This window comes from Fundulus heteroclitus, unplaced genomic scaffold (genome assembly GCF_011125445.2).
Source record: "Fundulus heteroclitus isolate FHET01 unplaced genomic scaffold, MU-UCD_Fhet_4.1 scaffold_143, whole genome shotgun sequence".
Lineage (NCBI taxonomy): Eukaryota > Metazoa > Chordata > Actinopteri > Cyprinodontiformes > Fundulidae > Fundulus > Fundulus heteroclitus.
This window is the reverse complement of record NW_023396555.1, coordinates 34,368-44,461: the sequence shown is the minus strand read 5'-3', so window position 1 is coordinate 44,461 and position 10,094 is coordinate 34,368. Positions and strand designations below refer to the sequence as shown.

General features: G+C 45.1%; 1 protein-coding gene across 1 annotated transcript; it reads left to right on the top strand.

Annotated features, from left to right (window-relative positions):
* Positions 1-874: 874 nt before the first annotated feature.
* Positions 875-10,032, top strand: tti2 (TELO2 interacting protein 2). Its single transcript, XM_036129165.1, has 10 exons — positions 875-991; positions 1,901-2,405; positions 3,301-3,473; positions 3,608-3,665; positions 5,467-5,595; positions 5,709-5,801; positions 5,877-6,067; positions 6,273-6,416; positions 7,706-7,865; positions 8,348-10,032. The coding sequence occupies exons 2-10, from the start codon at positions 1,902-1,904 to the stop codon at positions 8,426-8,428; spliced, it is 1,533 nt and encodes a 510-aa protein (XP_035985058.1). The 5' UTR covers positions 875-991; position 1,901; the 3' UTR covers positions 8,429-10,032.
* The last annotated feature ends 62 nt before the right edge of the window (positions 10,033-10,094 follow it).

The following is a 10,094-nucleotide window of genomic DNA, read 5'->3' as shown; positions in this document are numbered from 1 at the left end:
TTAAACGAATCAGCTGGAAACAGACGTTTGTTCACCAGCTGCTGATTTCATGGAGGAACCACAAACACACGTTAACATCCGTCTGATGGTACCAGGTGGGTTCTAAGTCCAGACCCGGTTAAGTAGAGGGTGGTTCTGATGCTGAGGAGGAACGGTCGGGCCAGGTTCTGGATGAACTCTGTTCTGAATCCATCTGGGACCAGTGGAGCTGCTGCAGGACCGGGCTGATGTGACGGAACCAGGAGGTTCTGGTGAGAACTCTGACCCACTTCAAGCTGACGGAACGATTTAGAGGCAGACCAAAGAGAGGAGAAGTTCCAGGAGGCAATAAGGTTCTGGACCTGGACCAGAACCAGAACCGATGCAGAGTGAGGGGAAAGAGAGAGGGAGAACGGAGCTGCAGTGGAGGATGAGACCCAGACTCAGAACCACCAGAACCACTGGGAGAACCTGTCGGTTCTGTAAAGTTCAGCTTTTTTAGGTTAATTTGAGGTCTGGAACAAGTTTGAGTTTTACTAGGAATTTTGGTTTTCTGGCAAAGCGACATTTTTTCAGCACCGACAAAACGGGCCTGAACATGAGCAGCAGAACAGAACCTGATTCGGGTCAATCAGTAAAAATTTAACTTTTCTCTTTTATTTTCAGTTTCCTTTGATGTTTTACTGATTATTTCTCCTCCAAACATAATTATGAAGTTTCCTCTTCAGAACCTTTTGCTCATATACTTTCTTTACAAAAGGTTCTGTTAAAGTCCAGGTCCAGGTTCCTCCTGACCCAGGTCAGAGAGTTCTGGACCCGCTGGTTCTGGACCCGCTGGTTCTGTGGACGGTCCAGTTCTTGCTGTTCGCTGATTCCTCCGGAACCACAGGGGGCGGTGCCGAGCTGCGCCCTGGGCCGGAAGTTTTCACCGGAACCGCGCTGTCAGCTCGGGTCGTCCCGCAGACTTTGGATCAGAACCGGTTCTGGTGCTGCTTAGGAGGGCGGATCTCAGGTCAGTTGGGTTAACCAGGCTTTTCGGCTCCGGATGTTGGTCGTTTCGTTGCTTGTGCAGTTTTGGGTCCGGCCGAACCTGATGTTCTCCCGGCCCGCAGGACGGGAACGTGGTTCTGGTTCTGGTGAATGAAATCTCCCTGCAGGATGTGACTCTGTTTTTGACCCACTTCGTGTCTCCGGTGCTGCTTCCTGATGCAGACTTCATTTCCTTCATGCTTAATTTATTATTCAGTAGTTTAGTTATTTAGAATCAGAACCGACTTCAGTAGAACCGGAACCGGACCTCCGGGTCCATGGGTTTCCTCTCAGTGATCAGACCTGGCTTCATTTCCCTCATCCTTTAGGAGTTTAAAGCAACATTAAGGTCATTTTCTGCATTGCATCAGCCGCTGGTTTGGTGATTTCACGCTGAACACAAAGACCCAGATCTTAAATTTAGTAAAAATAACAAGTAGATAAAGTTAAATAAGGTTAAATAAAGTTAAACTAAGGTAAATAAGGTTAAATAAAGGCATACAAGGTTAAACAGAGGTAAATAGAGCTAAATTAAGGTAAATAATTGACAGGATGTGAGCTATTTGTTAAAAAAAGAATAAAACCATTTAATGAGAAAAGGGTTAAGATTCCTCTGCTGTAGTTTCCTGATGAGCAGATGAGGTTGTGACGTATTAAACGCAGAAATAAAACCTGTAAACAAAAGGCGATGTAGGCCTTTGGTTTTAAAGATGTTTAAGTGTCAGGTGTGTGATGATGACATCATCTGTATCATCTGTAACATGGTTCTGGTTCTGATGATTCATGTAGTAGTTTAATTGTTTAGAATCAGAACCAACTTCAGTAGAACCAAGGAACTGGACTTTAGGGTCCAACACAGACTAACAAGCTTTTCCTCTTCCTCTCTTTTCAGGATGGAGCTCTCATCCCTTCTTCATGACCTTCAGCTCTCCTCCTCCTCCTCAGAGAAGTCCCGCCCATCTCATCCCCTCCCTCCAATCACAGAACTCCTCGCTCAGCTGCAGAAGCTGCTGATTGGAGCAGCTGGTAACCCCTCTGAGAGCAGCACGCTGATTGGCCAGGTTCAGCGCCTGTTTCAGACTGCAGATCCTGATTGGCTGCTCTCTCCGCTGTCGGACGATGAGGGAACTGGATGGGCGGAGCTTCGGTCGGCGTACAGGTCTGTGATCAGTGCTCTGATTGGCTGTGCAGCTCTGCCCCTCTGCGAGGACGACTGCAGCTCCTTAGACGCAGCGGCCTATCAGAGCGTCCCAAGTGGAGCCGCCGCCGTATGCTCCGCCCTCACGGCGTTGCTAGGACACTGGAGAGAAGGAGGCGGAGCCAGAAGAGCCGAGACGACTGGGCTGGTGCTCGCCGTGGCTCCGCCCATTTACCTGTTCTCTGTCACGCATCTCCAGGTGAGTCAGGAGACATCCAGGAAAATAATCTAATTGTGATTTTTTTTTCTTAATATTGCGATTTAATGCGTTTTTTCCCCCAGTTTAATTTATCATGTCTTTTTAAATATATACAAACAACAAATCAATTTGTTTCCTCGCTGTGCAGATTAGTTGCTAAAAGACCCGCAGCATCTAAACTCTGAGCAGAAATGATTGCGTTCTGCCTACAATATATTTCAACCAAAATTGCAATTTTGACTTTTCTCTGTGTTAACCACAAGCAACAAAAATGGCCTCTAAATAAAGATGTTTGTAAACAAGGACTATTTAAAACAAGAACTTTTAATGTTTCTATTGATCAGAATATTATTCAAAAGAACAGCTTTTAATTTAATTGGACATCAATCCTTGTTGAACATAAAGTCCAACCAACAAGCAAGTCTTTGTATTAAACTGATTGACCTGTACTTAATGCTATGTATGATTATATAAACTCTATAACAAGTAATAAAATTAGATTATCTCACTGCTGCAACTGTCTTCCCTTCCATGTGGAGGCAAACCCACTTCAAACATTTTACCAACACCTAATGGACATGTCTGATTCACTAATTGTTACAGAGCCAAAGATTGCAGACTTAGCGATTTGGAAATTGCGTTTTTTTAAATTGCGATTATATTGAAAATGCGATTAATTGTTCAGCCCTAATCCAGGCTGGTGCTGTTGCTGCATTCAGAGCCAGGCTGAACGCTGTATGACCCAAACTGGGTCCGGTTCTGCTGGCCTTCAGCCCAGACTCACCAGCTGCCGTCCACAGAAACCGACTTTCTAATAAAGCGATTTGTGACATCAGCACCAGACAAGCCTCGGCTTTAATGATTGGCGGTTCTGACGGTTCTGTCTGTGCTGCAGGATCAGGCCTGGACCAGCGCCGCGTCCAGGAAAGCCGCACGCCGTCTCCACGAGGCGCTGCTCCGGGCGGGCGGCTGGAGAGACTCCGCCCACCTGCTGATGGGGGACGAGGACGCGGGGGACAGAGGGATTCTGGGCGGCGTCCTCGACGTCCTGCAGCCTCAGCTGACCAAGTGAGACGTTGGACCAGGGGGGGGACAGCGAGGCGGCGCTGGTTTAGTTCTGACGGAGCCTCTGGGCCACAGCTGGTTCTGATCCGACTGGTTCTGTCTGACTCACGCTGGCTCTGATCTGGTTTGTGTCGCAGGGATTCGTGGCGGCGCTGTGAGGCCGTGAAGCTGGTGTTCGCCTGGACTCTCCTGCAGGTCAGTTTTCTACGGCAACAGGAAACTACCCACAATCCCGCTGTGACATGTTCCTGTAGTCAGGATGTTTACGAGGAGATCCTGATCCGACCTGAAGGTCAGAACCACAGAAGAAGAGCTAGGCTTCTATTAATAACGTGTTTTGTTAATCTATCAACAAATTCTTATTAATCTTTTATTCTAATCATAGTTTTTCTTCCTCCCAGAAATAGCATCTTTTCTAGGTATGCCAGCCTCTCTCTGATTGGTGGAGCCAGAAATTGAACACGTGCTGATTGGCTGCTTATCTTTCAAAATCTCCTTTTGCTCTTAAATCCATTTTCATGCGATGATATAAAGTGTTATATGTCGCCTTTAGGAGGAGGCCAAAGCAGTTTATTTACAAAACAAATTATTTGCTTCCTACAAAATAAAATGCGAAAAATCTTGAATATTTGAAGGTGTGTAAAATGTCACCTGCAGCAGGAAAATTATCCTTTTTTTATGTATTTAGATATAAAACAGCTGAGTCTTTAGAACATGAAAAAAAAACACATATTGATCTGAAAATAAACTAAAATTAGCCTCAGTGGTTAAAGAGCAGAGTGCTTACATCCTGGAGAGGCTGAATGGTTCTGGGTTCAACTCCCAGACTTTCTGGATCCCTTGGGGGGGATGGGTCAGACGCAGAGAGAGATGATAACTTCAACCTTCAACTTTGGTCACCATTGTAAAGAAAATATAACAAAAAACGTTGAAATCCTAAGAATGGAGTTGCTATTGATGTCAGATTATGAAGTACACATTAATTATGTTGATATTTATCGGGTCAGGACCGTCTCATACTCATGAGTTCTGCAATGTTTTCAGATGAGGAACGTTTGTTTTAGTGAACAATATTCAGCTAATTATTTAGAAACAATGCACCACCCGTCCAGCAGGGGGCACTTCAGCAAACAGTACAGCGTCGTCTGCATAGAGGAGGATTTTACTGCAGCGACTGTTTCACATTTAAAGTAAATTACCCTGGAGTCCTGACACAGCGTTAAACATGGCAGCTGTCAGCTAATGTCTGTCCTTCAAAACTTTCTTCAGTCCCCAAAGTTAGAAGAAACGTTTCAATCCTTCACCTTTTTATTCCAGGAGCAGAACATTTAAAGGCCTTTTCAGCCAGTCCTGTTCTGACGTTTCAGACCCGCATCAGATCCTAACGGCTGAGGTTCCTGCGCAGAACGCAGCATAAACATGTAGGAAGAAGAACGCGTGGATAGATAAAAGCAGCCAGAGAGTCGGTGGACAGGTGGAGACGGACCGTCTGCTGCAGCCTGAGAGCTCAGAGAGGCGACCACAGCTGCTGCAGCCTGGCGTTAGAGCTGCTCACTGCAGGCGGCTTTGGGTTCATCAGCTCAATGTTACAGGCAGCAGCAGCGACACCTAGAGGTGGAAATGAGATTACAGGCTGCTGCAGCGACTCGCAGCATCTCACCTTCTCACATACTGGCCTGAAGAAGCGTCCATCAGCGAAAAAAATCATCTAGTTTGGGGCGGGAATTCCTGACATCCAGGTGTTTAACTCCAAGCCCTGATCTAGATTTAAAGCCACCTGATCCCCTTTAATACCAGCTCCGTTTGGCCCGGTTCAGCTCGGTTTGGCCCGGCTTGGCGAGCGTTTGTATTACAGCTTTCTGCAGGACGACCAGAGCGGAGAACAGAGGAACGCTCGTTAACGGCTGTTTTCTGCTCGTTAAAGTCAGCTCGGCCAATCAGCTCTCAGCTCCTGCTACAGCCCTGGTGACGGACAGGTGTGTTCTGGCTTTCACAGGTGACCCGTCCCTTCCTGTCCCCCTTCCTTCCCCGCCTCCTCCCCCCCTCGCTGCTCCTGAATGACCACTACAGGCCAGAGAACTGCATGCTGGGAGTGCGCTGCCTGCATCACATCGTGCTGAACACGGTCAGAACCTTTACCTGCCTGCTGCAGAACTAAACACCTGAGCCTAGCGTCACTCACCCTCCTCACGATGAAGACTGTGGTGACGATGATGATGTCTCTCTCTGTGTGTCCAGCCCGCCGCAGACCTTCGTCAGTTCAACCGAGCCGAGGTTCTGTACCAGGCTCTGTTCAAACACCTTTACACCAGCGACGCCGCCATCATCCAGGTAAGACGCACACACACACACACACACACACACACACACACACACGCCCTCTGACCTCCGACCTCTGTCCTGCAGCCCGTCCTCTCCTGCCTCCTCGACCTGCTGCTCGTTTTGGAGAAGCCGCCCTCCTCTTCCTCCTCTTCCTCCCCCAGGAAGCCCTGTCGCCATGACGACGTGCTGCGTCTGGTCCTGACTCACATGGAGGCGGAGCACAAGGTGGCGCTGCGCCGCGTCTACGCCTCGGCGCTGCCGCTCTACGTGGAGAGGTGCGTTTGATTTCCACATCTTCGCCGTGATCTGAGGAGTGACCAGAACTCCATCTGACTCAGATTCTGGTTCCTGTCCTTCGGGACGCTCCTTATGAAGGCGAGCTGACCTGAAGGTGAATGTCGCATGGCTCCAGGACGTGGGCGGAGCCAAAAGCACAGACGTTCACGGTGTGTGTGTGTGTGTGTGTGTGTTTGCGTGCAGGATGGGCGTGGCCGTGTGCAGACACCTGCGGCGGGTGGAGCGGGTGCTGCTGGGATACCTGGAAGTCAGAGACCCGCCTGAGGAGACGAGCCGCCTGAAGATGCTGGAGGTTCTGCAGAGGACGACCAAATGGGCGTGGCCACGGTTAGCAGACGCACACGGACACAGACCTGGACAGGAAGTGATGATCCTGCCGCTTTAGGCCGGAGTGTTCATCCAGGTTTAGATCTAAAGTCTCCATAAAGTCTGTAAATCCAGTGAAAGTGAGCGGCTGAAGCATCTGTTTAGCGTTAAAACATAAAGTTTCTCAGTTGTTGCAGAGATTCTATCCAAAATGACCCGATATTCACGTTTCTGGTTTACAAAGACACATTTCAACCTGAAGTGTCGTGAAACGATCAAGCTGTTCGGAGTTCTGAGACCCGGTGTTGTGCGCAATTCTGTTCCCCCGTGTCGGGAGCGCGCTTTGCAGCCGTTTTCCCGGCGCTTCTAGTTGATTTCTCGGTAAAACAACTCCTATAATCATGTCAAGGTTGTAACATTCAGTTTAATCGGCAGCTGTTTACAAAATGGTAAAATAAAAATAAATAAACGAGGTCTTTCAGACATCTACCGAAAATAAAGAGCAAATGTTTCTAAATTCTCAAAAATTATGTGTGATAGCATGTAGTATACTAGAAATTTCCTTAATCCAGTAAACTGTCATATTTTACATTACATAGGGATGTACTGGGAAGTCTACACTCTTGTGTTTTCAGGAAGTCTTAGGCTGTTTCTCAGCCAGGTGAATTGAGAAACAGCCATAATGTTTGTGTCCTGCTATCAGCCATCCCAGTCTCCTCTTTCAGCAATGTAAAATGATAAATACACACTACGTGCTGGAATAGTGTTTTATGGCTTACTTTTATTTGTCAGGTTAAAGTGACAAAAGTTGGAAAAAGACCGTTTATCTTGCCATTTAAAATAACACAAAACAGCGTAAGAAGACCTCATTTATTTTTTTTTATTTTACAATTTTGTACACAGCTGCGGATTAAACTGGATGTTACAACCTTGACATGATTATATGAGTTGTTTTACTGAGAAATCAATTAGAAGCGCCGGGAAAACGACTGCAAAGCGCGTTCCCGACACAGGGGAAACAGATTTTCACGGGGGAACAGAATTGCGCACAACACCGGTTCTTCCCGAGCAGAACCACGTCCAGCATCGATTGACAGAATCCATCCAGTCCAGTTCTGCTCTCGTGTTTCAGGAGAACCGCTCTATAGAAAACATTACGTCATTCACATATTTACACAACTTAGGATTCAGTAGATTAAAAAACGGAGGGGCGACCTGCATAGTAGAGCAGTCCAGTTCTGAACACGGGCCGTTCAGGGATTTATAGACTAACAGTGTTCTTCTGAAGTCTGACCTCTGACCCCTGGTAGGATGGCGTGCCGGGTCGACGTCCTGCTGCGATGTTTGCTGCGGCTGCTGGTCGACGTCTCCTCGGACTCCAGCCTCAGCGACCCGGTCCGACAGCAGCTGATGGATCAGAGCTCCGCCTCCATCCGCCTGCTGGACGCCTGTTCACAGGGACGCGTTCAGGTGAGTCGCCAGGTGAGTCGCCAGGTGGTGGCGCTGCAGCTCATCCGCTCACAGGTAGCAGAATGACTCAAACAGAACCCGACCAACCAAATATACAAACATTATCTTTTATTTCTCTCAGTTTGAACTATTATTTAGTTAAATGCGTTTTATACCAATGTTTTCAACAAAAACATCAGGTAAAAATCTAAAATCTGCAGAATAAAGTGAATTTAGAAGTTTGCAGTATAGCCTAGAATAAAATTTTCAATAAAATCTACATATTAAAAAAGTAAAAGTGGGGATAAAAACTGAGCAAAGATACTTTTAACATTTGATCTATTAGTAGAAAACTATAAAGTGTCTCCATATTGTTTATATTAAAATTAATTAATTTCCATTTAATTCATATTTCTAAAGGAATTTCCTGTAAAAGCAGCTTTCACCTGCGGTTAAAACGATTTAAAGTGACAGATTTTAACGCAGATGTTTCTGCTCTGCAGCGACTCCTCCTGCAGGTCGACCACCGCTGCTGCAGCTCCCAGGTGCTCAGTTGCCTAGCAACAGTGACAGCGGAGCGGTGACACCTGGAGGCGGAGCTCCGAGACGGACCCGGCAGCCCGAACACCTGAGCCAGGTTGGACCAGGACTCAGATGAGGGCCAGAGTCCAAACAGGAGGTCCGGTTCTATCCACCAGAACCGAACGGAGGCGACTCTCGACGGCTTGTTGTTGAAACCAGAAGTGGAAACTGAAACGGCATCAGAACCCAAACAGAACCGAGAGCAACCGTGTTTGAGAGAATCTGCTTCAGGCTGAGCTGCTGATGAGTTGAAATAAAGCCGGTTCTGGTTCTGGTTCCTGATTCCAACAGATTTTCTGATCCAAGATTACACAGTAAAGTTTGATTTCCTTTAATCTTTTGTGTATTTTACATTTTTTGTTCCACAAGAGATTCTTCTATGTCTTCCAAATAGTTGTACTTGGTTTTACTCATGTTTAATCATATTTATTTCTGTTTTAATAATATCCAAAAGCTGCTGGAAACTTTCCCCAGAACATAAAATAACAATATAAATGTCAATAATTGTGAAACGTTAGATATATTATTAAACTATGACTAATTTTAATACTGTGGTACCAGCTCAACCCATCCCTCCTTATGCTGTTTAATATTAAAAGTTTAATATTAAACATTGTCAACGGTTTCCTTGTTATCTATACAATTAGTGGTTTCTTGTATTAATTGTATTAATGGCAGAGATGGTGCTCTGTTGGATCTAAATCCACGCCGGCTTTCTATAATAATCGATTTTCAATAAATTGGGTTTAGTTGAAATAAATTTGTCCCCCCGTTCAGGATTTCTGAGGATTAGGGGAGTAAACTTTGCAGCATGATGTCCGTCTCCAAGTTAATACCTGTTGATAGAACAATTTGCAGATGAAGATTTGGTTTCATATCTAGTTATAATATATATGGTTATAATATCGCTGCACAGGTTTTATTTTTAACATTTTCTCCATGATTGATTTCTCACCAGTTGCTCTTAAACAGTCGTGCTGGTTTCTGTCCAGATCTTCTCCACGTCTGCGTTCCTTTATTTTAGTTTTGATCATTTCACAAAGAAGTCATTAAAATAATAACATCCTCCATGTTATCCAGATTCCTGTAATTTTCACTTAAATATTCCTGCTAATTTGTAGTTTTACTCTTTCAGAACGTACCATAAAGCTTTAATATTACTTTGATGTTACACGTCCTCTTAGTGTTAGTTTTCTATTTCTCAAACTTTTCCTCTGCATCAATATTTCTCTGTTTTATAAATCGTCTGTAATTTATTTTCCTTTAACAGGCTGTTAGTATCCCTCTGGTCACTCATGGACTATTTGCATTTTATAGGCTTTTATATAGTTTATTTTGCCATTTATTATATGACAAGGTGAATATTCTGGGAAACTCCTCATAAACTTTGTAAATATTGTTTTTATTTTACAAATATTCTCCCAATTCTGCACCATTAAATACATTTTTAATCACAGCCATAGATTCCTCGGGTTTTCTATAATATTTCTAATTATTGCTCTCCTTGTTCTTTCTCTTTGCTGGAGTTCACACTAAAAGTCAGTAAATCATCTGCTTACTGTTATTTTCTAAAAGATTTGTTAATAAATTTATTAAAGCGGGAAATGATCCAGCAGATCCAGTTTATTAAGTTTTAACTTTCAGATCATTTTCTGTATATGTTGTTGC